This window comes from Biomphalaria glabrata, chromosome 4 (genome assembly GCF_947242115.1).
Source record: "Biomphalaria glabrata chromosome 4, xgBioGlab47.1, whole genome shotgun sequence".
Lineage (NCBI taxonomy): Eukaryota > Metazoa > Mollusca > Gastropoda > Planorbidae > Biomphalaria > Biomphalaria glabrata.
Genome location: NC_074714.1, coordinates 44,574,948 through 44,593,984, shown reverse-complemented (window position 1 = coordinate 44,593,984; position 19,037 = coordinate 44,574,948). Strand labels below are relative to the sequence as shown.

The 19,037-nt window shown below is 36.4% G+C and overlaps 1 protein-coding gene across 1 annotated transcript in view; it reads left to right on the top strand.

Moving 5' to 3' along the window:
- LOC106068235 (VWFA and cache domain-containing protein 1-like) overlaps positions 1 to 18,938 on the top strand; it is a 46,459-nt gene extending 27,521 nt beyond the window's left edge. The window contains exons 20-26 of the mRNA XM_056026727.1: positions 8,089 to 8,188; positions 9,675 to 9,863; positions 10,751 to 10,940; positions 14,998 to 15,085; positions 15,766 to 16,638; positions 17,548 to 17,675; positions 18,624 to 18,938. Coding sequence (XP_055882702.1) covers positions 8,089 to 8,188; positions 9,675 to 9,863; positions 10,751 to 10,940; positions 14,998 to 15,085; positions 15,766 to 16,638; positions 17,548 to 17,675; positions 18,624 to 18,760 — 1,705 coding nt within the window. The 3' untranslated portion in view covers positions 18,761 to 18,938. The remainder of the gene's footprint in view (positions 1 to 8,088; positions 8,189 to 9,674; positions 9,864 to 10,750; positions 10,941 to 14,997; positions 15,086 to 15,765; positions 16,639 to 17,547; positions 17,676 to 18,623) is intronic.
- The last annotated feature ends 99 nt before the right edge of the window (positions 18,939 to 19,037 follow it).

The window sequence follows — 19,037 nt, the reverse complement described above, 5'->3', positions numbered from 1 at the left end:
ATTCTGATAGATCACTCTGTGTGAAGGCTGAAACATTGGTGCAAATTACAGTTGAGTCATTAGCACAAGACGTCATGGTGCTCTTATAGCTATGGAAAACGTAGATTCTATAAAGCTGTTTAATACTGTAAGACTGATGAAGTAAGATTCTATAAAGCTATTTATTACTGTAAACTGTTGAAGTAAGATTATATAAAGCTGTTTATTACTGTAAAACTGTTGAAGCAAAATTATATAAAACTGTTTCTTACTGTAAGACGGTTGAAGCAAGATTCTACAAATCTGTTTATTACAATAAAACTTTTGAAGCAAGATTATGTAAACCTTTTTATTACTGTAAATTGTTGAAGCAAAATTCTACAAAGCTATCTATTGCTGTAAGTAAGGCAATGATCCTACTTGAAACAAAAAGCCAAAGAACTCTACTCTGTGCATCGATCTAGTTTTAAGGAACTCTCCCTGCTCAGTGTTGCTTCTACATTTATAGATGATAGAAAAATAACTGGAACAAAAAAAAGTATTTTTTAAAAATCCCATTTAATTTAATTACTTTTTTATTGACACTGCTATGTCCAGTCCGTTAAAAGATTGTATCTTTAATTGATTGTCTTGCAAATAAAATACAGTTCAGGATCATAATAGCCTCTGGACGTTGTAACCAAAATAAAAAAAAACACAATTTCTCTCTGAGTTTGAACATTGATGACGGCCGGGATTTTATATTCATTATGGTGGTGTTTTTTTTTTTTTAAGTTCAATCAACTTTGAAAGGTACCTGAGGTACGTCTCTGTGTGAGTCACATGACAGACTATGACATAAAGCATCCGTACATAATCTACAATCATAGTCTGCTATGTCTTAAGGAAGATTTAAGGTACTTAGATTGAATACAGCTCTATCCGCTGCAAAACGGAAGGTCGCCAAAGTTATGTTGTCCAGCGTACCACGGGGGAGGTTGAAGACAAAGGCGTCTATTTAAACGAACAAATAAAAACAAAGCATGTCTTCATACATTAGGCTAGGCTACTACTTTCATGTTAGCACACAGTTCTTGGCATTTGTAAATGTTTGTTTTTTTTTAACTAATCTATATACTGTCTCTCTACAACAATTTTACAGGCTGGTATAGAACCTTCTCTTACAAACTCTCTCTCTCTCTCTTACTCTCTCTCTCTCTCCCTCTCTGTCTCATTCTATCAATTACTCTATCACTCTTCCTCCCCCCCCCAGTGGCGTAGCTAGGGTGAGGGGAAGGGGGTCCACATTCGAAAGTCCCCCCCCCCCGGTCTCCCACTTGAGGGGAGTCCCCCAAATGAATGGTGAGTTTTTTTACATCAAATATTACGCCACTGCCATATAATTTTACTATTCACGTGCAGTCAAAAATACTAGACAGCCTTGGTGCCTTTACTACACAGAAAGCACGTAAAGCGATATGAATTAAGATTTGTCACTTGTGCATTATCTCGCCAATAAACAACTATATTATTCATTAATGATTTTTTTGTGTTAATTTTACTGACATACTGAACCAATTAGAATTTAGATATATATTTATTGAGTACATTATCTCATGCCATGATGTCGAATGTCCTTAAAAAATTCAAGTCCCCGGGACGCCCAGTGCTCTACCTAATTCACAAAACATACAGGCTGCTGGCTCTGTCTGTCTGTCTGTCTGTCTGTCTGTCTGCTACAAGTTTTGAACACGTTATTTCTCCTACTTCCCATTTGAAACCTAGCAACCAATTATTGATTGAATCATTTATTTAAATTAACCAAGGGCAAGTTACTGATTTATTATTAATTTCGCTTGATGTCAAAAAGGGAAATAAATAGTACATCATTGAGATATGCTATTGTAAATATGGACTCCTTAGATTAGCCTTTTTTATTATTATTATTTCGATTGATTGTTTTAACTAGGAATAGTTGAGAACCTTCACAAAAACCGTTTTGTTCTTCTGCATTGACTTTGTTCAACTGTAGATCTATGTCCTGACAACGCCTGCGTGAACAAATAAGTGTTGTTTGCGAAAACGTCAATCGGGAAAGGAATCATGAACACTTTATCTGATGACAGGATAAATGAGTGGGAATCCAATTGGCCTAGATTCATTTTGTAATTCAATTATTGCGTTTCAATGATGTATTTAGAACGACATTTAGATCCTCTTTGTTTACAATCACTATGAAATTGCTATTAGAAATTTTGCTATGAAACGTAAGATCAAGAAACTTAAAAGCTGTTAAAATTAATTTATAGCTGCATTAATTTGTTTTATAACTAGGTCCTAATCATAGAAATAACTAGGTCCTAATCAAAGGATTAATTAGGCTCAAATAAAAGGATTAACTAGGTTCTTATCAAAGGATTAACTAAGTCCAAATCAAGGATTAACTAGGTCCAAATCAAAGGATTAACTAGGTAAAAATCAAAGGATTAACTAGATCCAAATCAAAGAATTAACTAGGTCCAAATCAAAGAATTAACTAGGTCCAAATTCAAGAATTAACTAGATCCAAATCAAAGAATTAACTAGGTCCAAAACAAAGAATTAACTAGGTCCAAATCAAAGAATTAACTAGATCCAAATCAAAGAATTAACTAGGTAAAAATCAAAGGATTAACTAGATCCAAATGAAGGTATTAGCTAGATCCAAATCAAAGGATCAACTAGGTCCAAATCAAGGATTAACTAGGTCCCAATTAAAAAATTAACTAAATCCAAAATTAAAGGATTAACTGAATCCAAAATCAAAGGATTAACTAGATCCAAATTAAAGGATTAACTAGGTCCTAATCCGTAGCGATTGTTAAGAATTACAAACAATTTACGATTAATTGTTTCCAGTTTATTGCATGAACATAGACTAACCTGAGACTCCCTGAGACTTTGTGTGCTTTGGGTTTCGTCATATAAACTGTATCTTCAAATTTCGTTTCGAGATATTTGATGTGACAACATATTGCTTCGGTGTATTTTTAATGATTTCGTTATCAAGCCCCAGTTACTTCAAATAGGAAATTAATAATCTGTATTCCCGTGGTAACATTTTTTTTCATCCAGCATATTCCCGTGATATTTATTTTTAAAGTTTGTAAACATTCCGTTTATCTCTATGATCTTTGGCTAAACAGACAGACCCTCAAATATCTATCTTTCAATCATGTGACACACGGAGTATATTGGTCAAAACCATACACATAGAAATAGCTACGCTTTGCCAAAGAGACAATTTCTATTTGCTCATTACAAAGATATCAACTTGCTCCGTTTTTCTGTCTGGTACAAATCTTGTGCACATTTTTCTCCCATTCTCGGATCAATTATTGTGCTACTGTTTCCGTTATAGCCTATAATCTTTTTTTTAATCATTATTATTTTAATGCTATCTATTGCGATTGTAAAAGGGCATGTGGTATTTTGACTTCGCATTTCACTCAAAAGTAAACGTGTCATTTTCAGTTCTAAAAATCTAAAAAATCTATTAAAAAAAAAAACAAGGTTACAAAGACAGTTTGTGTGGAAACACAAACTTAAAATCGGCCCCCAAAGTGGTCCACCCAGGCAGGCTTCAATATTTTCAGAAAGAACATCCAAGAAATTATATCAAAGACAAATGAGAGATAAGAATGGAGAAAAAAGGTTGACAGATCTTGTGTAGTGCCCCAACGGTCCAGCAGATCAAAGGATAGGTGGAAGTTAATGCAAAGTTAGATGTGAACCTGGCCTAACTAGTTCCCCTTTCGGACCTTGTGGTCTATAGGGCAGATCTGTTTTTGTGGCCTACGGTTAATGAGGGTGTCATGTAGCCAGCACAACGACCAACCGTCTTTACTTTTCCCCAACTAATGTCAGGTACCCATTAGAGATGGGTAGACTCAGAGGCGCCCAAAGATTCCGAAGTTGAAAATCCCAGTCTTCACTAGGATTCGAATTCGGGACCCTCGGTTCGGAAGCTAAGCGCTTTACCGTGCCTCTCCTGGTCTTTACATAATGTAATTATTTTGAAAATGCTTAATCTTTTATTTCCATTCTCTGAATATATACATATAATAAATGTTCAAGAAAATGGAGTTTATAAGATTACTATTCGTTCTAAATTAGGTTTAACTTAAAATGCATACTAATTAGCTTTTTCTCTTTAAAAAACTGCTTGCATAACTGATTTTAAAAAATAGAATTTTCGCTTTCAGGAAAAAAAAAAGTAGCAGTTGCATCAGAACTTTGAATGGTCTAAAATATTGGTGATGTCGGATTTTCAATATCTTTTCTAGTTTACGAGATCTAAACGGGACGGACGAACAGACGGACAGACATTTCGCACAAAACTAATAGCGTCTTTTCCCCTTTCGGGGGCCGCTAAAAAGACACTATTCCCATAGTTCAGAGATTTTAAACCGTAGGTTACATTAAAAAAAAAACGTGCTATACATTCTTTACCGTAAAAATATACATCAAACATTCAACATCTGTTCTACCTGTTGGTCTAGAGCAGTGGTCTTCAACCTTTTTTGGCCTACCGCCCCCTTTTCGAATTTTTTCTTTAAAAAAAATCCGCCAGCGCCCCCCTCTAAGAAAAACAGTTATAAAGAAGCGTGAGAAGGCAAATTTAAACAAAATATCAACTATCTATTAGTTGTTATGCTGTCAATAACACTTATCTCGCTTGGGAGTCGACCGCATGCCAAAGGCGATTGTTGTGAACTCTTTGGCCTATGACTGACGAGCTTTGAGGAGGACTGAGTTACAGAGGTGCCCCCTCCCCGATGAACGCTATAAAGATTTATTCATTTCGCTCTCACTGGCATAGAGGAAAGTACCTGGCAGCATTCTCTGGCAGCAGATAGCCTCTGAGAGAAACAGCTCTTACAAAAACTGCGGGACTAACATTTGATACTCAAAGAAAAGCCATTATTGAAGACAGGTGCAAAAGACGGAAAGAAAACTTAAATAGAACACCAGCATACAAAGGCTTTGTCTGCATAAAATTCGGGAAAATATGTAGGTCGCAGTTGGGTTTGCGTAGTTATGTGAAACTCTGGACTAAGCCGTAATCTTCGGAATTAAAGGCAAAAAAAAAACAGCCAATATTATAATTATGCAAAAAATTTTGTCAAATAATTTGCAGTGATTACACAAAAAAATTAATTGTAAAGACTTTCTTTCAAATCCTAAGAATAGTCTCCGTTTAAATTTTTGACTATTAGGGCCTACTGTTTTTAGGTTTAATTGTAAATATAGTTATTTTTTTAATATAAATATTATTATTGCTGAATTCACTACAAAATGAAATTAAGCTAACCTTGTGCTTCCTGCAGTCTGACAATATTAGAAATTTCAAGCTTTAAGTTAGCCAAGGCAAGGCGAAGGTCTTCTCTAGTCGCTACATCCTGTCTATTTCTTTGCTTATTCATTAACTTTGTTACGCACTAAATTTGGTTAACCATGTAGGTTTACTGAAAAGCTAAAACATAATTCCTATTTCGACCACAGTTTTGGAATTTTAATGAAACATTTAAATGCAGCCACATCTCTGTTATGCCTCTAGGGGCGTAGCTAGGAATTTCCATTGTTTAGAGGGCCAGGGGGCTTGACATCTTTGGGGGCCGCTGCATTTTGCGTAATATTTAATTTAATTAATTAAAAAAGCACTAATTTGCCCCCCCCTCTTAAATGGGGGTACGGTGGATTTTCAAATTTCCCCCATCCCCCCCCACCCTAGCTACGCCACTGTGTGTCTCCTATGTTTACATTCTTTTTAATGAAGACATAGTTTTGTAAATCTATTTTTTCATGCAACTCGATTTGAACGTCAGTAACAGATGTTTAATAATTGTCATTTATATATATATATACTTTTAATTTTAGAAGCGAATCTTAATTTTTTCATAGAGCATTGTTATGTGAATTGAATAGATATCGGTGTCCTTGGGCAGTAATTCATTTGTCCACAAACAAGTCATGTGAGATTGTAAAACTCTTGAAAATAGATTTAATTCCTAGATAAAAGAGAAAATGATATGATCAATGACAGTCAATTTCTTTCCTAGCAGTCGGAGGTTCGTTTCATTCATTTGTGTTAGATGCCTAGCATGGAAAACATTTTTTTTTAGCCTGCTTTAAGTCATCGCCAACAGTTGAATCTTCCTGTTTCTCAAAAAAAAAAAATTATTTAAGAGCTTAAAAAAACGAACCATAACAATTAACAAACTCCTTTCGAAATCCAGCGAACTTTAGTTTACAACAAGAGTCAAACTCCTTTTTCATCATTTGTTTCACAAAACTGTTGAAAGATGCGCTTATTTTCGGCATGGGTTTGTATTTTATTTAGTTTTATAATTAGATTCAAATAGAAATGAAATTGCGTGCTTAACTTTTCTTGTGTATCATAACTCACAATGTGAATAGTGAATAGATTTGTTCTTTATTCTATATTACCTATAAAGTCATTGTAGCGTCCAACCACTGATGGTTTCCTATATGTCCTCATAAGCTACATAACTAGATAATTTTGAAATAATATTTCATCTCTAACAGAAAAAAAAGTAGTTTTGTGTTACATATGTTTTAAAATAAATTTAGTTTTAATCAAATTTTCAAGAATATTATAAAGCTATGCATTTTTCTAAGAAGCCATTAAAACATATCCTGCTTTGCTGTTTTTTGTTTTTAATATTGTTTTAATTGTAGATTTTTATAATTGTTCGTGAATATTCTTAAATTATATCTGGATATCGCTATATGTTCGTGAAGCCGACTTAGTTTCATAACCTCATCTGAAAATGCGATCAAAGTAGAACATACTTTTTTTCTAGTGGAAATTCACTAAATCTCAAGGAAATATTACATGACATACCAGTGAGATTTCGTAACAACATTTTATCAATGTTTTTTGTTTTTAAAAAGTTAAAATATTCTATTAAATGTTACCAGTATTGTTGTTGTTTTTTTGCAATTAACATTTACATATCAATATATTAACATATGTAGATAAAATAAACTATAATCTAAAAGGCGTATTACCTACTTTGTTTATCAAATCTTCAACGTTTATACGCGCCAGATCCAAGGACATTAATACTCTCCCATCACAGCAAAAGAGTAAGAATTTAAAAATAGAAAATGGGATTCCCGAACTCCTTTTCTAACGCTGTTTCTGTTCTTAAATTAGAAGCAAGTTATTTAAAATTTGTCTATATTTAGTTTCCCAGCTTAAATGTTGAAGAATTTTTTAATTTGTTTTGTTTCAGAGCACCTTAAATTTCTTCTTTCCGCCTTTATGTCCAGCGCCCCCTTACCGCCCCATTTTGTGCTCAGCGCCCCCCTAACGCCCCTTTGGCTCTCAGCGCCCCCCAAAATCTCGAAAACGCCCCCTAGGGGGCGATATCGCCCCCGTTGAAGACCACTGGTCTAGAGTCTAGAACTAGATGTTAGTTTAAATGTTATAGGAAAATGATCATTGTGTGCTCTCTTGTGAGATTTTGTTTTTGGATAACGATTGTAACAGAGTCTAGATTTAGATATATAGGCCTACGTCTAGATATAGTAGATACAGTGGCATAGCTATGGTGGGGGGTGGGGGGGGGAGAAATAGAAAATCCCCCGGGCCCCTTCTTAAGGGGGAGGGGGCCCTATAAGAGTTTTTTTTTAATTAAATATTACGCTATTATCTCATGTCATGATGTCAAATGTCAAAATGCAGGGGCCACTAAAGAGGTCAATCCTCCCCGGGACCCCAAATGGTGGCAAATCCCTATCTACGCCACTGAGTACATACGTTGTTGTTGTTGTTGTTTTCCCACCTTCACCTTCAGTTATTCCTTAGTCTGTTGAACCTTTGGCGCACAACTCATGGTCAGTGGACCGTCTTTCTCCATTCTTCTCTTTGCCCTGGATAGAATTTGTTTTGAATGACAGGCCTGTCTATTCTTTCCTTTTTACGCTTTCTCTGTCTGCCTCTTCTTCTTTTGCCTGGTACCGTTCCTTGTTAAAGTCAACGTAAACCCATAAAACTTTTTGTTTTAAATATACACAATCAATTTGAATGTTTATTCTGTTTTTTGTCCTTATGTAAACTAGCTACTTAATGAGACTGCCTGAGGCTCCAGGATCTACGAGTCACCTGGTAGAGGCATTACCTTTTGTGGCTAATAGGCTGCTTCAGCTGGGCGCTATGAAAGTAAATTTATATACACTGTGTATCTAATTGTCTCTTACTTATAACTGTACATCGCCTCTTAAATATAACTTATATATAACTATAAATATAACTATGCATATCTCATTGGCCCATAATTATAGTTATGTATATTTAATTGCACCTTAATGTTAATTATGTGTATCTAATTGCACCTTAATTTTAATTGTGTATATCTAATTGCACCTTGATTTTAATTATGTATATCTAATTGCACCTTGATTTTAATTATGTATATCTAATTGCACCTTGATTTTAATTATGTATATCTAATTGCACCTTGATTTTAATTATGTATATCTAATTGCACCTTGATTTTAATTATGTATATCTAATTGCACCTTAATTTTAACTATGTATATCTAATTGCACCTTAATTTTAACTATGTATAGCTAATTGCCTCTTAATTACCGAAGGTAAAGCCCACGAAGATTCCCTGCGTATCTCTATGATGTTTCCCCACTAGCCGTTATTGGGTCATCGCCACCCGTATGCCCGTATGACACCTGTAAGGAACTGCGTGGCAAATAAGAAGTGTTAGCGGAGATTTTCTTTCCTCGTCTCCACGTGCAATGCTAGTTCGCTAGAACGTGATGTGGAAGCCCTCTGGACACAGTGTTCTATCCCAGTTAAGCCTGTCCGTCTCCCCTAACAGATGTTTCCAAGGGGGTTCCACGATGGGGCCTGGAATATGCCACCGGCGGCTACTTAACGTACCTGATATGGGCTTGGCTCAAATGGAAAAAAAAGGTGCATATCTTTATCACGGGTATTATGTTGTAACAGCTTCCAAAACAAACTCCGTCTCAGGCCAAGACGCTGCACCTCTTTTCTCCCCCAGCTCCAGTTCGATCTGGAATAGCCTGTATTTAATGCCCAGCTTGCTTTAGGCTGGTGGTTGGTCTTGTATTCTCGTTCTATAAAGAATGTCTATGTTTAGAGAGGATGTGTCTAGGGAGTGTTCATTTTTTTTGCATTATCAACAGAAAAATCTTCGTTTTCGTCCATTTGTATGAGAGTTTGTCGGATGACTTTCAGAAAAGTTTTTAGCACATAAGACATGATGTTTGTACATGAGTTTTTTACATGAGTTTTTTTAAATTAAATATTACGCTATTATCTCATGTCATGATGTCAAATTCAGGGGCCACTAAAGAGGTCGTCCATTGGTATGAGAGTTTGTCGGATGACTTTCAGAAAAGTATTTAGCACATAAGCCATGATGTTTGTACATGAATATATTTTTTCTTCCGTAAAACGCTAAATTCTCAGCTCATTTTGTCCAACGCCTTTAAAAAATATTTAAGATAGAAGTCAATGGGGACAAACTAGTTATTAAATAATGATTCAATTGAACTCCATGATTTAGGCTACTATTGTAGTTTTTTTAACGTCTACATTGATATGTTGTGTTTGATGTTGTTGTTGTTGTTGTCAATTTACTAAAAATATTTTTTTGTTTCCTAGCCTGTCTGGTGTAAAGACCTCGCGCACAGACAGAATAGACTCGGCTACATCATAAACGTGACAGCTTCCGGAGTCAGCTCTGATCCAAACATTAGTGACAACTGTACGAAATTTTATCTGCAGCCTATCGCCCAAAGCAACTTGTTGGTGTTGATAATTCACTCCGGTTGTTCCCAGAGCCTGACTGAGGTATCTTTACTGTACTATATATAGTCTGCTCCGTCATTTGTTTCCTTGTCAGGTGTGTATGTGTTTGCATAAGTCTTTGTGTGATTGTGAGAAATACTGTAAGAAATCCTTGTGTTCATGAAGTGAAGAGTGTTATTTTGAAAACAAGCTATTGACAAAAGTGTTATATATCCTGTGATTGTTGAATTGTTCGTTGATAAGAAGATTGCATAGTCTGTCTGCGTATTATCCATTGTGTTCAATGTACTCACTTGACCACTGCGAAAACTCTACTACGTTTAGATTAGTTTAGAAGCACCAAAAGGGAGCGTCGCAAGATTTGCATCCCTTGAAACTGAAACAAAACGTAAGCAGCCAGGGACTGGACAAACTAAATAAATAGAGCCGCAAAAAGAACAAATGAGGTGATATACACCAATTGTTAAATTTCTAGAAAAATCGTTAGAGTCTTTCTTGAGATCAGCGTCGACCCTCCCACCCAGGCTCCTCCATGATGGAGTGACTTGAATAGAGGTATCTCAAAAAGATATACAATTAGATGTAAAAAAAAACATTACCAATATTTAATTAACTAATTGGTTATTTGTTTTAACTCACTCGTGTTTTGCAAGGAAAAATTGAATAATGGTGCAAACTTCAACTTGATCCCAGAATGGGAAATGTGAGAAATAACGTGTTCCAAATTTTTAACTGACTGACAGACAAACAGACAGAGTGAGTTGACAATAAAATAGTGTCACAATCTTAAATGCCTTCCTCCCACGTGAACCATCAGAACTGAGCCTTTTAGGTAGCTTACATTTCTTTATGCTCCGTTTTGAGTCCTTAGAAAATTGAATTCAACCAATCACTTGTCATTTTAAAACCAATTAGTTTTTTTTTTCCAGACGTGTATTCCAAGAGCTCCAGTGTTACCTCCCCTCGTCCCATCCTCCGCAGGTCTCAGGCAGTGTCTACGTTGCGTCAACGGCACTAGTACAATGCCCACATGTCAATTATTGTGTCAGTGTTCAATGGCGTCCAACCTCTGTCCAGATCCTCAGATGACATTGAAAGATAGTCCCGACATTTGCACGGGTAAGAAGGCTACCTGGAATAAATTCTTTTAACACTACAGCCACTGACCTGTACAAATTTGTGTGTGAAGCTATTCCAGCTTGCTGCCCCCCCCCCCCCCCATTCACTGGCTTATTTCGGTTCGACTATTAGCTTATTTAAAATCAACAGGTTGGGCACCTGGCCAAACCTTCATTGCTGCACTATTTTGTTTCTAGATAAAGTTGGGCATAATCTGACAGTTGCGATCTATAAGTAGTAAGAAGGAATGTGAAACAATAGACGTGTAAAGAGACAATGTCAAGAGCATTGAGACAAACAGAAAACTTTGGAAGCTTTGCTCCTATCACTTTAATGAATTCGTCAGCCCTTAGGCGCCTCAGCGCTGTGTCGAGTGAAGAAAGTCTAAAAGGGGTAGCTCTCAAATAATCCAAGCGAAAGGCCAACACTATAAAGGTACTTGACTCTGAAGAACGATGTTGAATACGTCGGCTAATGAAGGGAACCATCGAATGTCGCTCAGCTAAATATCTACTCCAGAAGCTAAAGCCAACCTTTCTCTAAAGCTACCAAACATTTGTTTACTATCGTTACACATCAAAACCAATCTTGTTTTTAATAGTCACGTCACTGTCTCTAAACCAATACTTTACCCGTTTGATGAATACTTTTCCCTCCAAATTCCTAATCGTGTCATAACATAGCATAGCTCTATTTTCACAGGCTTTGTATATGAATCGCATATCTATGTTGAAATCTATTTTACAACAAATTTTATATGAACTCACTTTGCCTGTCTACCTTGTAAAAAGGTTTTACACGTTATTGCTCCACCACTAGCGGATCCAGAACTTTGGAGTGGGGGGGGGCGATTTTTTTCCAAACCCTAACCCTAACGCCCAGTAAACCCTAACCCTATGCATAAACGTGTGTACAGAACACACATACACATACACACACACACACACACACACACACATATATATATATATGAGAATTTTAAAAAGCAGCATTTCTCAACCTTCGGCGAAAAAGTGGGGCAACGCTATAAGGTTCCCTAGTGGGGTTTGGGGCAAAGCGTTTTCTTGCATTCTTCACTGAAGAAACGCATTCTCCTGACATCTACAGCTCATCATTCATCAATGAAGTTCGGGGCGACAAAAGCATTTTCTTGTATTCTACACTGCAGAAACGCATTCTCCTGACATCTAAAACTTATTATTCATCAATGGAGTTCGGGGCGAAGCCCCGACGCCAAAAGCGTTTTCTTGCATTCTTCACTGTAGAAACGCATTTTCCTGACATCTAAAGCTTATTATTCATCAATGGAGTTCGGGGCGAAGCCCCGACGCCAAAAGCGTTTTCTTGCATTCTTCACTGCAGAAACGCATTCTCCTGACATCTACAGCTCATCATTCATTAATGAAGTTCGGGGCGAAGCCCCGACGTTAAAAGCATTTTCTTCTATTCTTCACTACAGAAACGCATTCTCCTGACATCTACAGCTTATTATTTATTCATCAATGAAGTTCGGGGCGAAGCCCCGACGCTAAAAGCATTTTCTTGTATTCTTTACTGCAGAAACGCATTCTCCTGACATCTACGCTTATTATTCATCAATGGAGTTCGGGGCGAAGCCCCGACGCCAAAAGCGTTTTCTTGCATTCTTCACTGCAGAAACGCATTCTCCTGACATCTACAGCTCATTATTCATTAATGAAGTTCGGGGCGAAGCCCCGACGTTAAAAGCATTTTCTTCTATTCTTCACTACAGAAACGCATTCTCCTGACATCTACAGCTTATTATTTATTCATCAATGAAGTTCGGGGCGAAGCCCCGACGCTAAAAGCATTTTCTTGTATTCTTTACTGCAGAAACGCATTCTCCTGACATCTACGCTTATTATTCATCAATGGAGTTCGGGGCGAAGCCCCGACGACAAAAGCGTTTTCTGGCATTTTTCACTGCAGAAACGCATTCTCCTGACCTAAAGCTCATTATTCATACTATTAAAAAAAAGGACCTTTTGAATAATATTGTAGTTGAAAGATATTCTAATATGAATTTATAGGCTATTAATACATTGCAAATAAAACCAATTTGTTCCTTGAAAAGATAAGATACCCCACATATTTAGATTTTGGCTTTGAGGATCGCCGCCGAAAAAAATTATTCGATAAATAATATTCAATAACATCGTAGTATAAGTTGTGAGTTATAGTCCCAAATTTATTTAACTAGAAAAATATCCGATTGAGTAAAGGTTGGGAAAAGGCAACTATAAATGTATTTTTTTCGGTTTAGAACTCATCTCAATTTTTTCTCAAATTTCGTTTGAATTCTAACTTCTCCAATGCAAAGTCTTTCTTAAAATAATTATGATAAATTCATGTGAAATTACATAAACTCTGGAAATGGGAGGGGCGGTAGATTAAAACGATTAATTCTCGCTTCTTTAATAATTTCTGCTAAAGATTGCATTTGGCATTAAAGAATAAAAAAAAAAAAAGTAGGGCGACTCGATATAAGAATTTAATTATAGTATATATAAATTATATTAGTGGCAGATTTTTTACATTTTGTAATTTCTAAACTATAAAATAAAAAAAAATATTGGTTTGTCCGATGGGGGAAATGCAATTGCATATATCGCCCTTCCCACCTGGTGCAACCCTTTTTCATTTAAATTTACTAATGATAAAATTTGAGATTAGAGTATGGTACGACATAATATACAATGGGTTCACATATCAATACGTAGTTTATATTATATAGATATTCAACTAATTTTGTTCACATACTATGATTCTCCACAAAAATAGGACCGCCCCCACCCACTCAGAGGGCTAGAGTGGGAAGGGCAGTACAAGCAATCGCCCTCCCCCCCAACCCCACCGAATCGACCAAGATACCAGAAAGGGAGCGACATAATATAAAATTTATAGATTAATTCAACTAATTTTGTTCACAAACTATGATTTCTCCATAAAAGTAGGACCGCCCCCCCCCCCACTCAAATGGTTTAGGTGGGAAGGGCAGTAGAGGTATTCGCCCCCCCCCCCGACGGTAAACAGGGAACGACATAATATAAAGATCGGTTAAAATATCAATAACAAGTTTTAATCATATAGATATTTAATTGATTCTGTTAGCAAGCTGTGATTTCTACAAATAAATTGGACCGCCCCCCCACTCGAAAGTGTAGGGGAAGCGGGATTGATACCATTGCCCCCTCCCGACCCCACCAAATCGGTCAACATACTAGAGGAGGGGGCGAAATAATAAAAAAATAGGTTGAAATATAAATAATTAGTATATATTATTAACATAAGTAATAAATTTGTATACAAATTGTGTGAATTATATACTAAAATTCGTCCGCCCCCCCCCGGGGGGGTGTCGGCCGAGTGGGGGGGGGGCGATCGCCCCTACCGCCCCCCCCTGGATCCGCCAGTGTGCTCCACACATACCCATTCTCGGATCAAGTTGTACTTTGTTTCTAACAAAACACGAGTCGATAAAAACAATTAACCAATAAGTTAATTCAATAGTGGTAATTAATAAATAAATAATAAGTAATAATAATAAATAAATAATATAATTAATACAATAAATTTTATTTAATGGCGTAGACAAGACATGAATTAATTTTTTTTTAAAGTAAACAATTAATCAATTAGCTACTCATAATTAAATATTTTGTTTGATACGGACAGGGGAAATAATCCTACAGTATTCACATTGATGGCTAAATATGTAGGGTTTGGTATCCTTATATAAATGTTCACATTATTTCTCCCACACCCATTTCCGGATCAAATGGAAATTTTTAACAATTGTACCTAAGAAAACATGAATCAATAAAACATTTACCAATTAGTCGAATATTGTTTTGGTAATTAATTATTTTATTTGATATGGAATAAGGGAAATAGCTGAGAGATATATTTGTAAGTGCGGAGTTCTTCCCCTTAGATAAACTTTGTTGATTTTTTAAAGAATTTTTTTATATATATTTTGTTTTTTTAAGCAATGAAATAAGCAGTTTATTCAAAACGTTAAGTGTATTTCCCACAGGAAGCCAAGACCTGCCATCTCCATATGACATTAAACCGAACCCGCCTTCGCCAGCTGTGTCTATTTGTCCTAAAACCTGCAGTGAAGTGTAAGTTGGATATATATATAGCTAGATATACGTGTACCGTCTCGAACACAACATATTCACAGTTGTGTTCTGTGTAAAGACTGATTGAACTGTACTGTCAGATAAAAATACATCGATATCTATATATCTCTGATACAAAGCTCGGTGAGAGCAAAACAATTGAAGCGGCCTTAGTCAAGAGAAAGTATAAGAAAGCTGCCCTACCAGCTAGCCCTAAAACAGATGCATGCACATGAACAAACCGTGGCAAACTTTGCCGCTCCAGAATTGGCTGGATTAGTCACAACAGATTCTTTCCCTTCTCAAGAAGGAATTAAAAAACTAAAAACACTGACTCATTTTGACGCATTTGTCTTCCGAGACAGAAGGAGCCATATCTACTATCTACATTCATTTATTGTTTAAGAAAATGAAGTGCACACTATTGTGCTAATTTTTTTTTTTTATTTTGTTGGGTTGTTTTTCTTTGGGGGGGGGGGGGGGGGGGGTATTTAGGCCTACTTTTTTTTAACGGCTAGCTTAGTTTAACATCTCACTGTAATCACCAACTAACACAAATTTTCGATGAAAACGCAAACTCCAAAACGTTGTGTTTTTTTTTCAGAAATATAAATATTTGCTAATTTGGCTCGTTAAGTTGATTAATTAATTAATACTTTTTTTGTATTTGAAATCACCAGATACACGAAAATAGATTGTGGGAATATTACAGATTGTGTTTGGGATACTTCTCAGACTTTCCCTACCTGCATTCACAACGTTCGACAAACAACTGTGGCAACCACTACTTCTACAGCATCAACAACAAACACACCCCCAACGACCACATCAATCACGACGCCCACAACTACCACTCTGGCAACATCTACTTCGACGGCATCGACAACAAACATACCCTCTATGACCACCTCGATCACGACGCCCACAACTACCAACCTGGCAACATCTACTTCAGCGGCATCGACAACAAGCAGCTCCACCACAACAGCCTCAACTACGACGCCTACCATAACTACTACCCTGGCAACATCTACTTCAGCGGCATCGACAACAAACATACCCTCTATGACCACCTCGATCACAACTCCCACAACTAACACCCTGGCAACATCTACTTCAGCGGCATCGACAACAAGCAGCTCCACCACAACCGCCTCAACCACGACGCCCACAACTACATCCGTAGAAACAACTTCAACAGCCCCATCCCATTCTTTGTCTGCTAAGATTGCAACCAACTCAACAACAGCCCAAATTACCGGCTCAACTGAAACCATGGTAACTGCCATTCCTGCTGCTATTACTACAATTGTATCCTCCACGCTAGATCTGTCGAAACTGTTCACGACTACACCACCTTCTGTTCCAACCACAAGTTCTTTCACCAAATTCCCAACATTCTTCACTACTCAGCCAACCATAGATTCCAAACGAACAGGGGATGTAACTGGAAGTCAAACCATGAGCTCGCCCGCTATGTCTTATCTTAATGCTTCGAACTTTCAAACTTCTATTCCAGAGCAATACACGACAGAGAACAATTACAAATCAAGGTAACGTATTTCTCGTCATAATCTTCTTCTTATCTTATATAATACAGACGTTACTTCAAAAAAGAAGATGATTACGTCCTACGCGTCATGCATTTAGTCATGCATATTAACCAATGACTTAAATTCTGCCAAGTTACTGGTTTTCCTGGCTAGCTCAGGCAACCCATTCCATGCTCTAATAGCACTAGGGAAGAAGGAGTATTTGTACAAATTTGTCCTAGCATATGGGACGAGTAATGTGCCTCTATCTTAGTGTCTTTCAGAGTATTTTATTAAATTTTGTTTTTGTATTTGAAGATTATGGTTCAGTGTTTTATGTATAATTGCTTTAACCCAATGTACACTTTTTACACCGTGCAAAGATCGTTGGCAGAAGGTTCAATGAGATAGTCATTTGCGCATTGTCGACTTACAAGATTGCGTTAGTGCTTCTTCCTTAGGGCCATTTTCAACAAGGAATGGGTTAAGTCTATAGTTACAATTCACTACAAGATTGATGCATTGGACATAATTATTTTATGGAAGGAACGCTTATAATTTATAAGATAATTACTTAATTATTTAGCTTCCGAGATAATATAAAGTCACTTGTTTTAGAAAGCATTAATCAGCGAATCGTTATCCATAATATGGTGTAATTAAAATTTGCTAGATGTCTAAACAATATTAAACGTTGGATACCTATTAAATCCTAATCCAATGAAGGAATGTCACGTTACACATTTCGGCATTTTGAAAGATGAAACATGGCACAATCTTAGCATTATACCAGATAGTGCGTCATAATACCTAATAGCTTTAGTTGATGGACCGCCTAGTAAGCCTACAATCAAATATATAACGTGACTAGAGTAAAATTAATTTATCTGTACGTCAAACCCAGTAAACATTATTCTTTTCAAATTGCAGTGGCAAGACAGACAACTCCCTACGTAATATCATAATTGCAGCATCGGTCGCCGCTGTCGTTTGTCTAATGGCTGCTGTTGCCGCTGTTGTGTACATGAAGATGGTCAAACGACCAAACCATGTCCATGGTAAATAATTTACTGCTTTCTATAATTTGATACTTCTATTTAAAACTAAATGAAAAAATAAGTACCAATGACGGTCTTGAAGTTTGAGCCTCAGCAAAGATGAACGTGAAAAAAAAAATCTTTTCAACGCTCTCGATAATATAGGTCTGGGGGGGGGGAGGAGAGGGTGTCTTGGCACTTATTGGGCTTAACTTGACAAGATTCTTTGCAGATAGCAAGATTGTCCAAATTACCAATAGATTGTAAGTAGTCTATGATTACTTGGCTACATGCCTTCTTCAGCTAAGTTCGGGTCAGAGAACTCTCCTTATTGGCAGACATACTTCTCTCTTCAAATACTTGAACATTTCAAACAAGAGGATTTCAACAATTTTCATAAAAGCCAGTAGATCTAAATGACCCTAAAATTAAATATTAATCCAAAGGTATATTGAAATAAGATTTGTTTCAGATGTAAACTTTACTAGAATTTAAGTTTTTATTTATTTATTGTTTTATACAAAATATGTCCTAATAAGAAATTTTCAGTTACATTTTTTTTCGAAAACAAATACTGTTTTTCGTCTGGTTTCTTTGATTAATGGGCGAAAACACCATCCATGACGTTTCCAGGTTATGTATGAATTAAGTAGGCCTATTTAAAACTTACATATCACCCTTGCGTTTAATCCAGTGGAAAACATTATTTATACTTTGTTCTATTTCTTCGAGAGAACAAATTTTAGAGATCGTAGTACATTTACAAACATTTCAAGAAGCTCGTTTGTTCTCTACAGGACTGTAAGAGTTAACACAAAAAGCTCTACTTGCAAGTTTATAAATCTGGTGCACTGTTTAGCGTGTAATTAGTGAAGCTTATTCAAGGGGCACTTGAGATTAACAAGTAATAATTAAGGATTGGTTCACCTAATTGAGGTCATTTCATTTTGTTGTTCTATCTCCTTCCAGATAAAAGCCACAACAATGGAGGCAGAGAAAGAAGTCATGACATCATTGGTGATAATGACATCAACCATGACTACACCTACATCACTCCAGACAGGCCTAGATATGTCACAGTTTTCAATGTAGCGCCTCGTGCTTGACACACACTGGACACACAATAGTACACTGCAGACATTATAAGTCTTTAGGAGGAAACTACACATGACCTCAACACACAAGTGACACACAACTACACAGACATTAAAAGTATCTAGAAGTAAACTAAATGTGACCTCGACATACACAACTATACTGAAGACATAAGTAACTAGAAGTAAACTACACATGACGTCAACACACAAGTGACACACTACACACACACATCATTCAGATGACAATGCTGTTCGGACTACATGACAAAACAAAAAAAAGCAAGCT